Raw genomic sequence first — 20,211 nt, forward strand, 5'->3', positions numbered from 1 at the left:
TTTTTTTTTTTTTTTTTTTACTGAGAAGGTCAAACAGAGTGGAAATCATAGGACCTATTCTGGTTGTATATATACTTTACAGCATTAAACTGAAGTTCATGCATCTAGTGTTTCTTGGCAGATATATTATACTAGGGTACTGTGTGTTTTAAGCATAAAGGCACCCTCCCCATTTAGTCTGCTACTGAATAGGGAGGATGCCTTGGTGACAGAGGATGCAGAGAAGGCAGAGTTACTAAATGCCTTCTTTGTTTCTCTCTTTATTGCTAAGGCTGGTCCCCATGACCTGAAGAGCCCAGAGAGATAAACGGGAGAAAGAAAGACTTTCCGCTGGTCAGGGAGGATTGGCTTAGGGATTATTTAGGCAAACTGGGCACCCATAAATCTATGGGCCCCAATGGGATGCACGCAAGAGTGCTGAGGGAGCCGATGGAGGTTATTGCTCAGCCGCTCTCCATCATGTTTGAGAGGTCATGGAGAGGAGGGGAGGTGCCAGAGAACTGGAAGAAACCAAYGTCCCTCCAGACTTCAAAAAGGGCAAGAGAGAGGAACTAGGAAACTACAGGATGGTCAGCCTCACCTCCGTCCCTGGAAAGAGGATGGAGCAGCTCATCCAAGAGAGCATTTGTRGGCATGGCAAGAAGAAGGTGATCAGGAGTAGTCAGCATGGATTCACCAAGGGGAAGTCATGTTTGACCAACCTGATAGCCTTCTACGATGGGATGACGGGGTGGATGGATGGTGGGAGAGCCGTGGATGTTGTCTACCTTCACTTCAGCAAGGCTTTCAACACTATCTCCCATAACATCCTCCYAAGGAAGCTCCAGAAGTGTGGTTAGATGAGTGGACAGTGAGGTGGATTGAGAACTGGCTGGATGGCAGAGCTCAGAGGCTCCTGATAGTTGGAGGCCTGTGGCCAGTGGTGYCCCCCAGGGGTCAGTACTGGGCCCAGTGCTGTTCAACCTGTTCATCAATGACCTGGACGAGGGYACAGAATGCACCCTGAGCAAGTTTGCAGATGACACCAAGCTGGGTGGAGTGGCCGACACTCCGGAGGGCTGTGCTGCCATYCAGAGGGACCTGGACAGGCTGGAGAGTTAGGCAGAGGGGAACCTCATGAGGTTCAATAAGGACAAGGGCAGGGTCCTGCACCTGGGGAGGAATAACCCCAGGCACCAGTACAGATGAGGAGTTGACCTGCTGGAAAGCAGCTCTGTAGACAGGCATATGGAAGTCGGGGTTGACACCAASTTAACCATGAGTCAGCAGTGTGCCCTCATGGCCAAGAAGGCCAATGGGCTCCTGGCTGCATCAGGAGGATGTTGCCAGCAGGTCAAGGGAGGGGATCCTGCCCTCTCCTCAGCTCTGGYGAGGCCGCACCTGGAGTATTGGGGGCAGGTCTGGGCTCTCCAGTACAAGAGGGATGTGGAGCTTCTAGAGAGGGTCCAGCAGAGAGCGACAAAGATGATTAAGGGACTGGAGCATCTCGTACAAGGAGAGACAGACTGAGTGAGTTGGGCTTGTGTAGCCTGGAGAAGAGAAGGTTGAGAGGGGTCTGATCAATATGTCTAACTACCTGAAGGGTGAAGGCAGGGAGGAAGGGGCCAGGCTCTTCTCAGTGGTGGCCAGTGACAGGACAAGGCGCAATGGATGTAAGTTGAAACACAGGCAGTTCCATCTCCATGTGAGGAGGACCTTCTTTCCTGTGAGGGTGACAGAGCCCTGGCACAGGCTGCCCAGGGAACCTGTGGAGTYTCCTTCTCTGGAGATCTTCCAAACCAGCCTGGATGCTGCCCTGTGTCCCGTGCTCTGGGTGTCCCTGCTGGAGCAGGGGACTGGACTAGATGATCTCTAGAGGTCTCTTCCAGCCTTAACCATTCTGAGATTCTGTGATAAAAAATGGGGTAAATTTGTTTTGATATACCCAGGATTGTTGTTCAAAAGCAATTGTTATCCAGCCCTGTTTTAATAAATGCCTAGTCTCAGACTACCAACTCCATAATAAAGCAAACAGTCTGATTTTCAGACTACTTTAAAAATTATCTACAAAGAAGAAATAGCAGCTTTCTTTAGAGAGGAAACTATTCAGTTTTCTTTCTCCCTCTTCATTTTTATTTTTTATTTTTATTGAAATGTTTTCATTCCTAACTGAGCCCTTGTGTCTTTACCTATAATGCTTATTCTCTTGCTTTTTTACTATGTGATTTCTTCAATTTTAGCTAAACTGTGATATTTTTCTCAAAATGAACGTTTTATCACTGTTTGCAATCCAATGGCCTGCTGTAACATAAATTATATTAATAATGAAAATATGTAGGATTTTCAGAAGACCACTGCCTCTCTCTGGATTGTTATCTTGGGTAATAGAATTGGCCTGCAAATAGCAGATCTGTTTCCTTCCAGTTTTGTTTCATTTACTATGATTATACAGTAAAGACTGTTGTGGTTTTTTGTTTTGTTTTGTTTTCTTTTTTGTGGGAAGTGAAATAGCTTAAGCAGTGCCTGGTCGAAAGGACATTTTGGACTGATTACTGACTAGCTGGAGCTTGAAAGCCTGAAATGAATCCAAGAGATTTTAGTCCAGCTGGACATGAACTCACAGAAAATGCCTGGCTTAAAAGTCACTTTTGCCAACTGACAACATAAAACTGAGGTCATGACCTCTCAAAAGGAGATAACCTTTTATGTTTGAACCTTAGTGCATTTCTTTGTGTGCACAATCTTTACATAACTCGTGTCTTGGTAGGTAGAATTAGGATTTCAGCATTAACATATTTGTATGGTTTGAAATTGGAATGACATGGAATTAAATTTCCATGTCAAACAGTTACAGGGTGCAATGATGTAACTAGTGGTTTTGCTTCTTTTACTTTCCAGTTAAAGAAACCCCTTATAGATTTGTATTGTTTTAGTTAATATCATAAGGCAAATATGTTAGATGTGTGGAGCAAAGCCTTCTACCTGGGCACTGTTAATCATTTGAAAATAAATGTGGTAGATCTTGTTTGAGATTTCAGAATTTCAGAATTGCATTTTCAAAGGCAGTATTTGTCTATCATAAAAGCTCCTGCAGCTCTGACTGTCACAGACAAAATTCAAATTGGTAAATATTGTAGTTAGAATTAAGTTCTTCAGGATTGRATAGACAGAAAAGTGGGGTTAAATTTTATTCGGTGATATATTTTAGCTGGTTAGTTATCGGTTCCCATGGATATATAGGAAGAAAAAGAGGAGCTGAATGTCTGAAGTTCTTGTGAAAAATAAAGATCTGATCTGTAGATTTTCTGCAGCTATAGAGCTGTGTGAAGCAGCAGCTATAGAAGATGAGTCAGATTGRTGACTTATTAGAGAGTCGCAATTCAACAATGTAAAAGCTGCTTAATAGCATTTATCTAAATGAACTCTTTGCTGATGCTCAGAATATTTGTTTTGATTCAGCTTTATTTGATAACATAGATATAGTCCTTGATTGTCATTTTTTTTCCATTTAGTTTAATTTCCTGTATTTTTCCTCAAGAATTGTGAGAGTATGTGAGGAAACCCCGTGAATTTGCTTATTGTTGGCACTTTTGTATAGATTTTTTTCTTTATTTGTTTATTTTAGCTCTTATTGTTTAGCTGCTAGAACTGAAGTGAAAAGAGTTGTTACAGTCAAGTGTTTATTATCCTCATCGAGCTTTTAACTATCCGAAGGCTGTTATCACTCTAGCAATTCCTTACTGCTTATAGCACAGCCTATATGGGCCCAAGTTGAAGGAGTTGTTTTGTATTCCACAACACTAAACTGGAAAGGCAGATGATGCTTCTTTTTGATACAGAACAGCTGTGGAACTTAGATTTGTCCAGCAAACTCTCAGTTTTAGAAGATTTGTCAATTCATAAGTGGGACAATGAGACAAGCAGCAGATCAAAAAYATTATGTATTGTGTTCATTTTTCATTTCATATTACTACTGTATACATAAGCTTGAAATACTCTTTTTGTTTCTGCAGCAGCATTTTCTCCCTGAGAAGGAGATAAATGGCAACTCTGAAACTGTTCAGGTCTGATGATGGTCTAACATCCAACTAAAAACACACTAAAATCATCTACAATTCTAATCAGTGTGAAAGTGATATTAAACATCTCCAGATGTGTTGTGATTTGAAATGTATTCAGTGGCAGCTCTGTGGGGTATTTTTGTTTTTGGCCAGGGCAGGGGGCAGCCTTTGGCTTGCTGCAAGTACAGACTGTTTCTTAGACTTCTGTTGTGCTAGAACTGCAAGTCCTACCAAGGTGAGTGTCTTAGCTGCATTACTGCATGTTCTTAGACTTGCCGTAGAAAATAGAAATCCCTAAGATGTACTGAATTGGCATCATATGTATACAAGCCTGATTTTTTTTTTTTTCCCATAGTTAACCGTTTCACTGTTTTGGTTTCTATAGATTTGATACAGTACAGTTAAAGACAGTAATTATTGTGTATTCTGAGCACATCTTTTGAATAACTTTTTTTGAATGCCTTTGTCCATCTTTCTAGGTCTGGCTGATGGCAAGCACTGTACTTTTCCCCATCTGCCTGGTAAAAACTTCGTGTACAACGCAGCCGAAGACAGACTGGAGCTGTGTGTGGATGCTGCTGGGCACTTCCCTATTGGTCCTGGCGTTGAAGACTTGGTTAAAGAGGCCTTAAGTCAAGTACGAGCAGAAGCTACTTCAAGGAGCAGAGAAGCAAGCCCTTCTCATGGAATGCTCAAGCTGGGGAGTGGAGGCGTAGTAAAAAAGAAATCTGAACAACTGCATAACATAACTGCATTTCAAGGGAAGGGCCATTCCCTGGGAACTGCATCTGGTAGTCAACAGCATGATCAAAGAGTCAGGGAGACACCACTTTTAAGGAAGCATAGCACAGAAACGGACTTCAGTCCTTCTGCTAAGGTTGAGCCTTCTCTGTTCACAGCGGCTTCTGGTAACAGTGAGCTTATCCGAATAGCTCCTGGAGTGGTGACAATGAGAGACAGCAGGCAGCTTGACCCCACTTTGATTGAGGCACAGAGAAAAAAGTTGCAGGAAATGGTCTCTTCTATTCAGGCTTCAATGGATAGACACTTACGGGATCAGAGTACAGAGCAGTCAGCCTCAGTCGGGCTGTCTCAAAGGAAAGTGGAGGCGGCGAGTTCCACTGCTAAAACTGGGAGCTTTCAGGCTGGGTTGTCCGAATCGTTTCCTGCACCGGGTGGCACTGAACACTTGAACACCGAATCAACTGCTGGTAACATGGTGAATTCTGTGGGAACAGCATTCCCTGGGAGGTCTAAAGCACAAAAGGGAAATTCTGTTGAGGAGCTTGAGGAGATGGATAGTCAAGATGCAGAAATCACTAATGCAACTGAGCCAATGGATCACTCTTGATAGGTTAAAATCTAATAAGGGTAGAAGAAATTACTGTTCAAATGTAATGTTTATTGGCTGGGCCACACAAAGTGATTAGTTATTAAATCTTGTATGTATGTTAAAGATTATATCATCTTATTCAGTGCATGATAAGCAAGTGTGTGATTGGCAATAGCTTTCAATATTACCATACTGCTGCCCAGGCTGGCTCTGTTACCTGTAAATTAGTTATTAGGAAATGCACTGAGATGAATATCTGCTGTAACTGTGGGTTATTGAAAGTTCTCTGTAATTTGTAATTCCATAAAAGTCTTAAGATTAAGCTCATGTGAGGTTCTTACTGTGCTAGTTCAAAGTTACTGGAAAGATTAGAACGGGCAAAACTAGCAAAAGTTGACAAACTTGATCCTGTCCCAGATATTTAATTTCACTCAAAAGTATACTATACATATGAAYGATACATAAATTTCCAAAAGCAACTCAAACTGTGTGCTAAATTTCATAATGCAGCATATACAAAGCATTAATTACATTGTGCTGGCACTTCCTCCCATTTAAAAACCATTCATACAACTGTGTGCGCTTGTCAGAAATCTTGAAATAGGTGTAACTATAGTGAACTCTCTAATTTCTGCATAGTGTCAGTTTAAGCAAGTTAAGAGAAAAAAAAAAAAAAAAAGACTACTTAGTGTATGATGAAGATAAGTGACTGTGGTGTGGCTCTGCAGGGCTGTCGGAGCCAAGGCAGCCGCTCTGGTGCTCTGTTGGTATGTGATAGTGTGTTTTATTTGCTCCAGAATACTGAGCTGCTCAGATGGTGTGCAGCTTCTCATATGACTGTGGGAGAGAAGTTGGCAAGTTGAAGGAAGAAACAACAAATGTTCAATAGCAAATCCGCTTTTTTTTTTTTAAAAAAAAAAAAAAAAAACTTTGATTGTTAGCATTGGTTGGTAATGGTGAGAGTTAAATTGTTGCTGTCCTCTTCAGAGCATATTAACAATCGGTAAGGAGAAAATTGCTCTGTACCATCCATTATCCTGAAGGGTGTCCAGTTATAGTTGAGCTTTTGGAAACTTCCTCTTTAACACCACAGAAACAAGGAATATATGTTTTTCAGTGTCTATAGGACTACCCACTGCTATTAGCTTCACTTCAGTTTGCGGTGCAGGTTTCCTGCCTCGGTCAGTTATAATATAGCTGCTGTCCACTTAAGCAGCGTGTTCATCAGACGTGCAGTGCTAGTTCTTAGGAGCAGCTGCTGTGCTTGCTCCCCAAAGGTGGAATGTTTATCTGATATTGCACTTTGCTTCCTACCTTCATAGTCATATTTTAAGTGCACTATTGTTGCTTCCTCTAATGGTAAACTAACATTGAATGGATGAAAGATGTTAATACAGCTTCAAAGGAATTCAGAGCATTTAAATATTGAAGTCTGTGTTTGTGCACATGTGGATTTTTATCAGTTCACAAATGTTGTTTGTATTGTAGATGTTTGTATTCAGAAAAGTCTCCTCACTTTTTACATTTCTAATCACTTCAACAGTTCTAAGCATTAGTATGATAAAATGTCCCATGAGGGAGGATTTATTTTTGTATGGAAAATTAACTGAAGCAAGTTACTTAAAGAATAGCCCCTGTTTTGTCAAAGGAAATTAAAATTCCTCTGTTGGTTAACTTGTTAAGAGGGAATAAATCCTTAATGATTTACTACACTACTTATGGGTAAAACATAAGAATCACCTTTTCACATAGAAATGAAAAACAAAAAGCAAGGCYTCCAGTTGCCGACCTGTCAGCTGGCAGTCTGGAAGCTGTGCGTGCATGGAGTGACTCGGCACGTTAGAACTGACCGTGCTGATGCACTGAGTAACAGGCGAGGAACTGTTGGGCTTGTGCGTTGTCACAACGTGAGGTGTTGGCRGCGTCAGCAGGGGCACGTTTTCCCAGGAAGGGCTTGGAGGGAGCGGAGGCCAAGCAGGGAGGAATCGCCTGCGTCTCTTGCATTTCAGATGAGATTGCTGCCGCTTAAGCATTTGGTTAAAATTGTCTTTAGCAACAGGAGAAAACTTTCTCAGCTCAACAAATAWGGGCAGTGTGTATGAGAGAATTTTAAGTTATGAAGAAAATAAATCACCTGTTGCACATCCTCCTTACTCCAGGAGAGGAAACTTATTTCTTTCTTGCCTTTCTGCTAAGACAACAGAAGTTTGCGTGTGCCTTTTACTGTGTAAAGAGGAAGGCTTGGTTTAATTTTGATACTTCCCATTCCAGCAATAGATTGATGTTTTCTGCCTTATATAGATAGAAACAGATGCAGATAATAGCTCAGCTTTTTGGCTCCCTGGTAGTATCTCATCCCAGGATCCACTCAAATCATGTAGATCAATCAGGCTACCAGGCTGAAATAGGAATAGTAACGCACCGATACAAGGTCTGCTGATGTGAACGCCTCTGGTGTAATGTTTAGTGCTTTCTTTGCAGTTTTCTTATTTCACATAGCTTCTCATTCCTTTAAATATAAAAAATAACCCCCTCTTTTTTTCTTTCTTTCTTTTTTTTTTTTTTTTTGAGAAAAGTGGCTTTGGGTGCTCTTACGTGAGGCTAAGCTTCAGAGAGATGTGCAGCTGCAGAAGACGTGAACACAGAGCACCAAGGTGTTGGTTTGAGGAGACGTTTCCCTTGGCCGCGAGCAGCGCCGCTGAGGTGGATCCCCCTGCCCGTCTGCTGAGCACACAAAATGGCGGCAGGCACATGGCGGGGAGGGAGCTGGCCCTCAACATGGAGGCAAAGCCCCTGTGGCTTCCAAAGCAGTGGCAAGGGTGGTCTAAGCGGGTTTATTTTATTTTAAATCCCTCCCCCGCCCAAGAAAACCATCTTGCTGTAGAACTGCCTCTGTGGGCTTAGACTGTGGCTCTGGTGTCTCGTGAGTGCCTGCCATGTTGGCCTGCCTAGGGCCAGCCACCTTCTGCAGCCTTCTCATGACAAGAAATTACTTGAAAACCCTCAACTTCACTGCAGCCTAATGCACRTAGCCTAAATGAGAGGTGGTTACTGAAAATATGGGCTCAGTGCAAAGACAGAAAAGGGAATGAGTGAACAGATAGATTCTCAATAGGTGTATGGGAAACCTCAAGTGAGCAGGTCAGTTTTTCAACCAAATGCGAGATTTTAAATGCTTAAAATATCTGCCTYATTAGTAAGGCTGACTAATTTTTTTGATACTGCTCGTTCCTTGGGCTTTGTTTCAGTTTCAGTGAGTGAAAAGAAATGGCAGATTTACAGGTAATATAAAAAAACATTTGGGACATCTTCAGTCTCATAGGCACAAAGCATCAATGTATGTTGTTGGTTTTCTGACTCCCTTGAAAGTTACTCGTCTTTCCCCAGCCGATTTCCCAGACAATCTGATCTTGAACGCCTTCTGATCTGGCCAGCGGGGAAATTTAAGGCAGTCCTCGCTTTACATATTCATATGGCCAAGTTGTTCTATGGCTTTAAAACTTGCACATCTCACACACAAACATAAAGGAGACCTTTGTAGAAACCTTGTTGAGACGTTGCCTCAGAGAGCAGCTCTGCGGGGTCATTGCTCYGAGGCTGTACCCCAACAGCCCTCCTTGCACGGCGAGCGTATTTCCAAGACCAAAGTGCTTAGTATAAAATCTTTCTAAGAGGAGAATCTCTTGTCACTGTTACAAGGCTAGCTGAGTTGATTCCTGTTCTTTTTTCTTTCTTTTTGTCCCCAGTGTGCTAAAAATGTCAGGTAATAAAATTCATAATATGCTTAAAACTAGAGGAACTGTGCCTCACTTGAACTGCATTCAAAAGGAAAGGCTAAAGAAGATGCCACCGTTACCTCTACATTTGTTTGGCTCCCATTTTTCAAATAGKGGAATCTACACGCTTTAGTAAAGTAATGATAATAAGTTGATCCTTCTGTTAAGAAACATAACAGTAAGTGGTTTCTTTGTTTGGCTTACGGATATCAGCTTAGCCTCTTAAAATTGCTGAAGTTGCTTAAGATCCGTAGAATGCAGGATTCCCTCTGAGCCCTTATGCCTGTGGTTGAGCAATAAAAGGTTGAAATGTGATTGGTATTTTCAGAATTATTTTACTTTTAATGAGGATTATTGCCAAGAAATGAAAGAGTGCACTTTTAGGAGGGAATGCTATTTAAAATGTATAAATAAGAATTGATAGTGTATATATTTAGAGAACAAATCTTTTTAAACAGTAAGTGCTTTACATGTTGAAATAAAAATAAATTAGCATAGAAATGATACCATCTTCACAGCACTGGCTGTTACCCAGCACAGTTTGGTTTGTTTTATTTGTGATTGCTGTACTAATTATATTTGATTTTTTTTTATCTGTAATGTAACAATAGTGTATTATAACAGTATATAGTGTACTATACTACACTTCACTGTACAGTATTTGGAATTTTCTTTGATTGCTATATTAAAATTATAAGTTAAAACATCTGCTTTGGCTTATAAGTTGCAACTTTTATCTAGACTTTCACACACTAGCTTGGTTAATTAACACTGATTTGACTACAAAATGAATGGGTTGTAATGGCCTTAACTCTTACGCTGCACATAGAAATTGCGTTCTGCTCGGAAACATGAATGCAAGTACAGAAGTGGAAAAAAAWGATACAAATATTAGAAAGTTGAACTCTTGTCATCCATTTAGCTTTAGTAATGTTCTATTTAAATGAACATTTTTTGAATGAAAAAATCTTAATGCAAAAGCTTTTTTTGACCTCATACCACCTCTGAATGTTTCATTAATCACATACGCATTTGAAGTTGAAAAAGTTTTAAAAGTAGGTTTAAATACACTTCAGGGCAAAATCTGGGGGGATTTTTTTCTTCCCCTTTTTTTTTTWAAAAAAAGTTATAACCAAGAAGAAAATGCAAAAAAAAAGTTGACCAAGACATACACAACATGTGAAATAGCTTGCATTGAGGGACCTGGGTGTCATGGTGGACGACAAGTTGACCATGAGGCAGCAGTGTGCCCTGGTGACCAAGAAGGCAAACGGGATCCTGGGGTGCATTAAGAAGAGCGTCTCCAGCAGGTCGAGGGAAGTGATCATCCCCCTCTACTCAGCCCTGGTGAGGCCACATCTGGAGTACTGCRTCCAGTTCTGGGCTCCCCAGTACAAGAGGGATGTGGAGCTGCTGGAGAGAGTCCAGCGCAGGGCTACGAGGATGATCAGRGRCCTGGAACATCTGCCCTATGAGCAAAGGCTGAGGGAGCTGGGCCTGTTCAGCCTGGAGAAGAGGAGGCTGAGGGGGGACCTGATCAGCGTGTATAAATACCTCAAGGGAGGCAGTGAGGAGGAGGGGGGCGGCCTCTTTTCAGTGGTGGSCAGTGATAGGACTAGAGGAAATGGCTTCAAACTGAAGCATCGGAAGTTCCACAGGAACTTAAGGAAGCATTTCTTCACWGTGMGGGTGACAAAGCACTGGAAGAGGCTGCCCAGAGAGGTTGTGGAGTCTCCTTCTTTGGAGATCTTTAAAACCCGCTTGGATGCAGCCCTGTGCCCCGTGCTCTAGGTGACCCTGCRTGAGCAGGGGGGTTGGACTCGATGACCTCTGAGGTCCCTTCCAACCTTCGGCATTCTATGATTCTATGATTCTATGATTTGTGATGTGAAATACTGTTGAAAATATCTTGTGTTTCAAAGTGGTATTTTAATGTGGGTATGTAATACATAAATATGAATAGTATGATTTGGAGGAATTAAGACTTTTGAAAATTTGGCAATATCAAGAATGAGCATATTGACAACTATTTAAATTACTTCTCTTCTAATGCCACCAGCTGTATGCTTCAAAAATTGGCTATAACCCTATCTTTCGAGCCTACAAGAAATCATAAAACCCATCTGTGAAGCTGTACTACTTCCTACAAATAAATTTTAATATTTATTGAAAGGCTTTAATTCAAAGGGAGTTAGCATTAAAATATTTTTAAATGATGGATATAAAGGTAATGAATTTTGACTACCTGTCATATCATGGGGAATTAAATATTGCTCTTTCAAAAATCTGTATTTCAAAGGCTTAAATGCTTAAGACAGAAATTTATGAATCCTTATTAATGCAATGTTTGTAATCTATACCAAACCCAAGAAATAACCAAGTTAGGAATGTTTTCAAAATATTTTAATTTTTCCTCTGTTATTAACTGTAAGCCTTAACAGCTGTCTCAATTATTAAGGTTATGTCAGAGTTATTGTATTATTTTTTGTTTTGCTTTCTCTTAGGTGTGTGCATAGCCAGCCTGTTTTAGAGACCCAGAAAACCCTGACTTTCCACTAGAACAAAACTCCTCACAACATTCTTCTCTCGATGGGGTCAGGTTGAAAGCAAATCCTACATGTTGATCAGTTTGTATAGCAAGTTGTAAAAGGTACTTCTGGTATTATGAGGAGTCAGTTCAAACACGTTTTGAATTTAAAAGGTAATGGAAGCTGTTTTGTTGCTTGGTGGCATGTTTACTTACTGTGGCTGTGATTTATCRTCTGCTTCTGAGTTGTAATGTTTTAATATTTCCTTTTAACCATAGATGAAGAAAAGTAGGATTGCCTGGATCCATAATAGATTTGATGGCCAAGTTGACACTACAGAAACTTCGTTGCTATAACAGGCTTTGAAGTAGTTAATTCTAATTTGAGTTACTTACATTAATGTATGTCAGATAGTTCTGAACATTTATTAATATTGCCAAACATATTTGACTTGACTGCAAATGTTTCCTCTATGGTAGTAACTTGCAGACATTTTAAGAAGCTTCAGGAAAAATAGAACTTTTTCTCTGCTTTGTTGATTAAAGACATGGATGATTTTTGTGGCAGACTTTATTGGGCTTTATTGGCCTCTGTTTTGGCTACTGAATTTTGTTTCATGATGGACTTTGTTGATAACTTATATGATTTCGTTTCTGAAGTGTTCTGGTAGGTCTGGGCAGGGTCTGTGGTAGTTATAAACTTAAGTTCAATGAGTGAAAAATTAAAAGAAGGGTGCCAAGGAAAAGGTGTTTTCTGGGCATTAGAGGAACATGTAGGAGGTGCTGTCATTTTTCTCAGAAAGTAGCAGAGGGAGCCTGGGTGTGCTCTTTGGGGAAAAAGTGCACAGTAATATCTTTTAAACCTGCGAGCAAGAGTTCAAATAACTTATTTCAGAAGAAAAACAGCAAAAGCAGATTTTTGTATCTTCATCCCAGTGTGCAAGTTTTTAGTCCAAAATTAAATTTTTCTATTGCTGCCTCACTGTTGTATAATTGGAGATACTTCACCTCCTAATCGTAACCCCTGTCTCCGTTGCCATATACATTTGTGCAGGCCTTGCAAATTTCAGAGAGGTCTGTTCTGATGTTGCCCTTTTTATTTTAGTCTGCTTCCTTCTAGATCATTTTTGTCATGGAGATGTTACTGTGCTTACTGTCTGCTTATACTGCTGCTGGTAGAGACAGTGAGAAGCGGGAGATTAATGATTAAATTTCACACAAACTGGGCAGGAGGCAGTGACAGCCTTTGCTTGGCTTCCTCTGGAATCTGTAGGCACGGGACTGAAGGAATGAAGGGAAACCAAACAGGACAGAAGACTCCCAGGCGAGTTCTCTCTTTCAGGAGAACACCTGGAATACGTGAGGATAATATGTCAGTGCTTCTGAAAACCTACACCTACCAGTCTGATAGGGCAACCATGTTCCCATGTTGTCCCATTTCCAAAGTGACCTAGTTTGAGGACCCAGATGCTGCCACGTGATGGTGTGAGATTTGTGACTGCGAGAAAGAACAACAAACGCAGACATGTCAAAGCTCTAACTGAAAATGATGCGATGTCAACAACATGATGCTGTGCAGAGCTAACTGTATAGTTAAGCACCACTGTGACTGAACATTATACATACAGAAACACTGTTTTCCCCCCAGTCAGGTCTGTCTTAAGACCCTTCTTGGCTTGCCCAGGAGAGTTGCTGGCAATAGCACGCAGTGCAGGCAGTGTGGAAGTGAGGGAAGGACGAGGGGCAAGAASGGGGGGGCACTTTCTGCCCTGTGCTTCCCAGCCTGCCTGCTCGCGTGAAGCTCGGGCTGCTGCTGATACAACTGCTGCTGCCCGACTGCTGTTTATCCATGTGAACATTGGGTTGGCTCATCTAGCTCTGACTGCTTCACAAAGCCCGTGCATTAGGGTGAACGGTTTACTCACAGTTTTGGCAAAGTCTAAGGATTAAACTGACTTCACAGACTGTCACAGTGGTGACCTATGAGGGCACAGGGCCAGAACAGCATGGGAAAACATTTATCCAAGTACCTAATCTACACGTGACTTCCAAATAATCTCTTCAGTTTTCAAAATTTATGTATTCATGAAAGCATTAAATCCATTTTTAAGCATTTGCAATTGTTGACCATAGCCAGTAAAGCTATCCATCCCTGACTTGCAAAGTAAACAAGTGGCATTTGAGAAATTATTAGGGCCTGTTAATTGAGGTTAATGTTGTAACCTGCTTTTGCAGCTGTATCGTTATTATTTATTGGAAGAGTTGCTGGTGAGATCATACATAATGTCTGAGTGTAAATTTAGGAATAATGTTTGTTTTCCAGGTTGATGGATTAAGGGTTCTTCTACTTCTGCCTCCTAAAAAGTTATCCATTTGCCTATATAGTCTCTCATATGAATTAATAACATTGAAACTGTAGGTAAAGCGGCTAGCAGCCATAAATTCCTCTTTGATGTTGTCAGGGTTGCTCCTATTGTCCTCAGATAAGCAGATGAGGTGGGTAGGACTTGAAGCGATGCCGCCTGTGAGAGCTGTGCGTCCTGGTGCCCCGTGTGAGATCACCGAGACCTCAGCCTGCTCTTGGTTCTTGCCTTGGTCAAGCTGATGATAGCTGAGGGCTTGCCCAAAGCGGGATGTGCAGCAGACCCCTCAGTTGTGAGATCTTAGGCAATGTCATCTTGAAGAACTGTCATCGTTCTAAGGTAAGTAGTGATTGTTCTTATGTGAATTTGGGTAGGCCCTGGAGCAGTTCTCAGGCAGGGTTAAATGTTGGGTTTGCCTTTCTGCTCTCTTGGACTTCATAACTGCTGTTGGCTTAAACCAAACCCAAGGCTTAATTCAAAGGRTCCCTCAGTGTTCTCAAGAGTAGTTGTCACTGAGGCTCATGTACTACTGTTACTCCCAAACATACCCAGATATGCTCAACCGTGTTGATATTTTTCTTATATTGTAGCCCTAGAGCTCTCTATTCTGACCTCCCAACACTACCATGTAGTCAATATAACAGCAGAATCATAGAATCACAAATTACATGTCATTATTTTTCTTCTCTGTCACGATGAACAAATCACTGGCTGATTGACTTTGGGAGAGGCGTTAGCCTGTGCTCCCCTCTCCGAAAGGCTGTAGATGTAGATTCAGTCAAAAGTGCATAAGACTTGCTCCCCCGTAAGGGTTAATGCAGTAGATTCTGTAAGGCCATCATGGAAGGGAAATATCATGAGAAATGTTTGGAGAGGGTTCCAGGCAAAAGCAGATTATCTCTAGTGGCAACAAGCAGAATATTGTCCTTAAGATACTGAGGTACTCAATAAGGTACTAAGAAACTTAGATACTGAGAGACTTTAAAAGAGAGGAGGGAGAAGAAAAGATGGGAAAAAAATAATTAAAAATAGAGATTAAATGTGACTACAAAGGCATGCAGTGAGTTGAAATTGCTCTGAATTGCAGCTTCACTGAACTGAATGGAAGCTGACACTTGAGTACCAGTGGCAGGTTTGGCTCTTGGCACTAAGACAGGGAGCAGACTATCCATCTGGAGAACTATTTTAATTTAGAAGAATATCTGGTAAATATATGCTCTTTGCCCGGAGTTTCTACAAAGATGGAGAGCAAGTTCAAGCTCATGGGGTTGAGGTAATCCAGACGAGCACCCTCAGAGCTGGGTGAGCAGTGCTGGGACACTGAATATGGACCACGTCTAGGAACTGGGCTGAAGACACGGTGCATTCCTGTGATTTTCATTGACACACTTGGTGTTTCTGCCAGTGTGGAGCTCAGAAGATTACAGTCACTTGGGGGAGCTGGTCATAAGGCACTAAAAGCAAAATATCTGGTAAAAAGTCCTAACTTCACTTACACGTTGCAACCAACATTCTTGACACTTGGTCTTGGTGTCGGTGATCATTAAGTCTGCCTTTTGTTTTATAGAACTTTATTTTAAGAGACTGGCAGCACTTGCTTTGGAGTTGAGAAACTGTTCAGGAAATAAGCCACTGTTTTTACAATTAAAAACAACAAAACTTAGTTTCCCTTGTAGGAATTTTGCTAAATTCAAGGTTTGAAGCTCTCAGAAAATCAATCATGTGCCCTCTTGTTTTCTCTATGCAGTCTTCACAAAAGGCTCTAGGTACCCTCAGGATGAGCTTTCTGAACAACCTACTGGAAGATCATTACAGGAAATAGTGATTATTCTAAACTTCATTACACTGATATTCAGCTCTGTGCCTTCTGGAACAGGTGCCTGGTAATGCTCATCTGTCCAGATGAGTGTCTGCCTGCCTGAATTCCCAAAGAGATTTTGATGAGGATGCTAGCAGAGAGTTGTCTCCTTCTACAGATAATTTTAGATTCTTTCCAGCGTCACAGCTCATACATTTTTTCATTACAGGTCTTGCTGGGTATAGACAAAACTGCCACAGGAATGGAGGGGTAGCAAATGACCTCAGTAATGCACACATGGATTTCACATATGGCCCAGTAGCCTGGTACCTTGATGCCACCACAGCTGGGTTTGCAATCATCTGAGTATCAAGCTGGCACCAACAGGGACCTGRATCCCGACAGGAACAGGCTTGCTGCTCTGCAGCTGATCATGGACGTAATGGTGCCTAGTGCATTTTTCCCCTGCAGTTCAGCAGGATGCCTAGCGAGAGGGAATGAGCAGCAAAGCAAATTACAGGATTGCCAATATAACTCATATAAGTCGTCACAGAGCCACTGAGAGAGCARGACCTGAATTTCTGGCTTGGTTTTGCAGAGGTGTCAAAGTTGAGAGAGAATGAGAAGGAGGAGAGGGAGATTCCCCCCAATTCTTTTACTTTTTTTCCCTTTAGGTAGGAGCTCAAGAAACTCCAGAATGTAAGACCTTGCCTTATCACACAGTAAAATAATATAATAAATAAGTGAAGCCTTTTACGAATTAGATGCATATGTGTTTACTCATGTACACCAACAGGAATGTTTAGTGTGTGTCACAACAAGCTTCATTTTCAGTTTTCTTTACAGCAATCCTGTCAGTATTTACTAATTTAGTAGTTTCAGACAGCTGCTACTTTAGGATCTACTTGCTACAAATCGAGAACATATGTATTACTACTGGAATATGCAGGAAGGTTAATTAAGCCCTTATTATTTCAGGCTCCTTTGATATTTTTCATCCTTTTTTGCCTGAATTAAATATAAATGAACCCTAAAGATGACATTTTACACAGTCTGAGGCTGACAGACACAGATCCTGTCTCAGGGTGCTGCTCACTGCATAAACTCTTCCCTTCCAGCCTTTGTAGTTCAAAGACTCTTGTCAGGACTTGGATGCGAGGAAACTGCCGCCTCCTCCGCTCGGGATGCGGCGCTCGCTGCTCAGCACCGACGCACAATAAGCGCCAGAGATGACTTTCTGTACAAAACCTCTTCCAGCAGCAATCAGCTGACCGTTTTGTGCATTTTGTCTGCGAGAGAAGCGTGGGCAGTGCTTCACCCTTGAGACGGTGGGGCGTCAGGGTGGATTTTTCCTGTCCTTGTACAGGAATGGAGGTTCTCCCGTTCATGCGCAGAGGGCGCTGCAAGCCAAGGTTTCTCACTCGTCCTGCTGGAGATTCCCGCTCGGCCTCGGAAGGGAGCGAGGGGCAAGGACAGCTTACATGTATATATTTTTATATATAAATGTATGTTTATATATATGTTTTATATGTTTATATATGCATATTTGTGTGTATGTATATATATCTATATACACACGCACACATATATATCTGCATTCCCTCCATTGGAGTGCAGGTGGAAGGATTACTTCTGCAGATGCATTACTGATTTACAAATTAAGTTAAAGTTATATATTTGTGTGTGTGTGTGTATGTGTGTGTATATAATATATATAAAAGCGTATATATATGAGTAATGTGAGATCATTTGAAAGTTTCCTCACAGTTTGGCTTTCTCTGCAGCTCTTGTGCTACAGCTGGGTGCCGTTAGACTAGTTCATGCATTTCTACAGCACTGAAATATTTTAAAGGGGAATTCAGTTTGGTTTAAAACATACCTATGCATCTGCTATTGCAGACAGTATTCAAAGTGACTATTATTATGCCATAAAGTAACCAAAATTGTTTGCTGYGCTTCAGACTTCGCATTCTGGGGAAAATACAGTTAACCGTGATGTAAATGAACATAGATTCAAGGAAATGCATCCACTGTCTGGGCTGGCAGCACAAAAGGCCACACAGAGATTTCTGTTGCATGAGGTTAATGTTTATAAAGTGGAGCGGATTTTTCTTTCTGCTGGATCAAATGCCAGTAGCAATCRCGGTTATTTGCTGTGTCACTGCTGCTGAGCCTGATACTGTGCCTAAAAACTGTCTTGGGAGAGTGTGCAGGCTGTTCCCTGCAGTTCAGGCCCTGGAATGTGTCCTAAAAGGAATGAGGGCKCTCTATGGCCACACATGTTGGAAACCACTGCAGTAAGGAGTAGGCCTTTCCCTGCTATTGAGCTTCACACGCTTGCATTAGGCCTCTGTTTTAATTAACCTTAAATTTCACGCCTGTGCTGTGCTCTTGCTTCGGGCGGTGCACCAAGCTGCCTAAAGGAACATCCCTAAAGAAAACCCTTTTGAATATTAGATTCCTGGTAAGTTTTAGGCTTTTTAAATGGTTATGCTTTATGCCTGCAGGTTCGCTTCCAAGGTTTGCTTGGACAGGGCTTCGTGCGTGCCAGTAGCTTGCAGGTTAAGCATTTGTGGAAGGGAACTGTTACGGAGAGTTAAGAGTCGGACTGTGTTATGGAGAGTTAATGCTTCCAGCCAYAGTAACAGGAATATCGAGAAAATCCAGGTTGTGCCAGAAGTGACTTTGCACATCATGGCGGCTACGCGTTCAGGAAGTTATTTTCTCTAGTGTGGTGTTTAACAATCTTCTGTAAGTAAATACATCTCTGAGGCGAGGACAAAACATGTGCTTGAAAGAAGAAACGGTATGCTGTTTGATGCTTCCTTTTGCAATGCTCAAGAAGGTAAACATCACAAAAAGGTAGAAGTGTGTGTTAGGTGCTCAGCATCAGCCCTTTTAGCTACCTTGTCCCTTAGGTGCAGYCAGAAAACCCAAGGCCGCTTCTGAGCGGACTGCAGGGCAGCAGAGTCCTACCTAAGGCAGGGGCGTTTATCCTACAGGCGCCTAGAGCTGATCCCTGAGGTAAAAAGCGAACTTTAGGCGCTGGCTGTGGGAATGGGAGGGCCCATTGGGAGGACGGGAGGGAGAAGCTCCCAGGTGCTTTGGCAGGACAAGAACCCGGGTGCAGAATTCCCATCGTGGCCGCGAGAGGATGTGGTGAGGAGTTTGGTTGCTTCTGTCTTGTGTACGGCGGGGTGGTGGTTAGAGCCCTTGCCCAAGCTGTGGGATRGCTCGGCTTGATCAAACCCGCATTTCTTGTTTCTCAAGTGGGTGCTTAACCACCAGGCATTTCCTTTCTGCCTTCCTTTTTTTTTTTTTTTCTTTTTGTCATGTTGGGGCTGTGCTCCCAGTGGCAACAGAGCTTGCACCAGGTAACAGTCTGAATCCAAAGCCGTTTAGGTGCCAGCGACACTTTGCAGGGAGCTTAGAGTGCATAAGAAGGTAATACCTGTGAAACAGAGGTGCCTCCAGGGTGAGTCAGACGGCGAGTTTTTAGTATTATGGTTGCACAGGTAGGCATTAGGTTTGTTTAGAAGCGGTAAACATATATTTGCAATGCCATATATGTGTACGCATACATATGAAGAGTGAAAAAAAGGCAAAAAAAAATCACATAAATATTCATATGTATATATTCCCGTATTTACTTTTTCACACATGACTTTTCCCCTGGAAGCAAGGCGCAGTTAGCCAAAGCCCCGCGCTCCTGAAACGGAAGAGGGCACAGAAGCACTGTCGGTCGGGAGATGCGCAAACGCGCGTGTCCGAGCGCAGCTCGGAGCGCGCGGGCCGCCCGGACACCCGCCCCACGGCTGCGAGARGCTGTGGGGCGCGCGGCGGGGGCGGCCGCCAGCTCCCTTCGATAGCTCAGCTGGTAGAGCGGAGGACTGTAGAGGCGCCCGCCCGCCCGCGGSAATCCTTAGGTCGCTGGTTCGATTCCGGCTCGAAGGAGGCTSTGTGTTTTGCGCCGAGGTTGGGGTTTTTTTTCCCCCCGCTCCATTCGGTCGCCGCTCCGGGCCGCCCCCACGGCGGGGCGGGGCTGCCGGGGCGGGGCGGGGCGGGCCCCGAGCCCGGTGGCGGCGGCGCTCGCGGCGCTGTCACGGGCAGGACTCGCTCGCCCGTGGTGCCCCGCGCGGCGCCCGCGCCGCCCCGCCCCGCGCGCGCGCGGCAGCCAATGGCGGCGCTTTCCGCCTGCGCAGATTCAAACGGCGGCGCCGGGGGGAGGCTGCGCGCGAGATTCGGCGGCACGAAGCGAAGCCGCCGGTGGCGCCGCCCGCACCGGGGCGAGACGAGACGAGACGAGGCCGGGCGGGGAGGCGGCGGCAACGACAGGGGCGCGGGCGCGCAGCAGGGCGGGAGCGGGGCGGCGGC

General features: G+C 43.1%; 2 protein-coding genes and 1 non-coding gene across 3 annotated transcripts in view; all 3 read left to right on the top strand.

Annotated features, from left to right (window-relative positions):
• VCPIP1 (valosin containing protein interacting protein 1) overlaps positions 1–6,215 on the top strand; it is a 15,453-nt gene extending 9,238 nt beyond the window's left edge. The window contains exon 3 of the mRNA XM_026035584.1: positions 4,520–6,215. Within this exon, the coding sequence (XP_025891369.1) occupies positions 4,520–5,391 (872 nt within the window). The 3' untranslated portion in view covers positions 5,392–6,215. The remainder of the gene's footprint in view (positions 1–4,519) is intronic.
• An 8,094-nt stretch (positions 6,216–14,309) lies between these two features.
• Positions 14,310–20,211, top strand: part of MYBL1 (MYB proto-oncogene like 1) — a 27,105-nt gene continuing 21,203 nt past the window's right edge. The window contains exon 1 of the mRNA XM_026035606.1: positions 14,310–14,378. Within this exon, the coding sequence (XP_025891391.1) occupies positions 14,310–14,378 (69 nt within the window). The remainder of the gene's footprint in view (positions 14,379–20,211) is intronic.
• On the top strand, positions 19,697–19,791 carry TRNAY-GUA. The gene is made up of 2 exons: positions 19,697–19,733; positions 19,756–19,791. It is a non-coding gene; the product is annotated as a tRNA-Tyr (tRNA).

The sequence above is a fragment of the Nothoprocta perdicaria genome, unplaced genomic scaffold (assembly GCF_003342845.1).
Source record: "Nothoprocta perdicaria isolate Ctin4 unplaced genomic scaffold, notPer1 scaffold_162, whole genome shotgun sequence".
In the NCBI taxonomy this organism is placed as follows: Eukaryota; Metazoa; Chordata; class Aves; order Tinamiformes; family Tinamidae; genus Nothoprocta; species Nothoprocta perdicaria.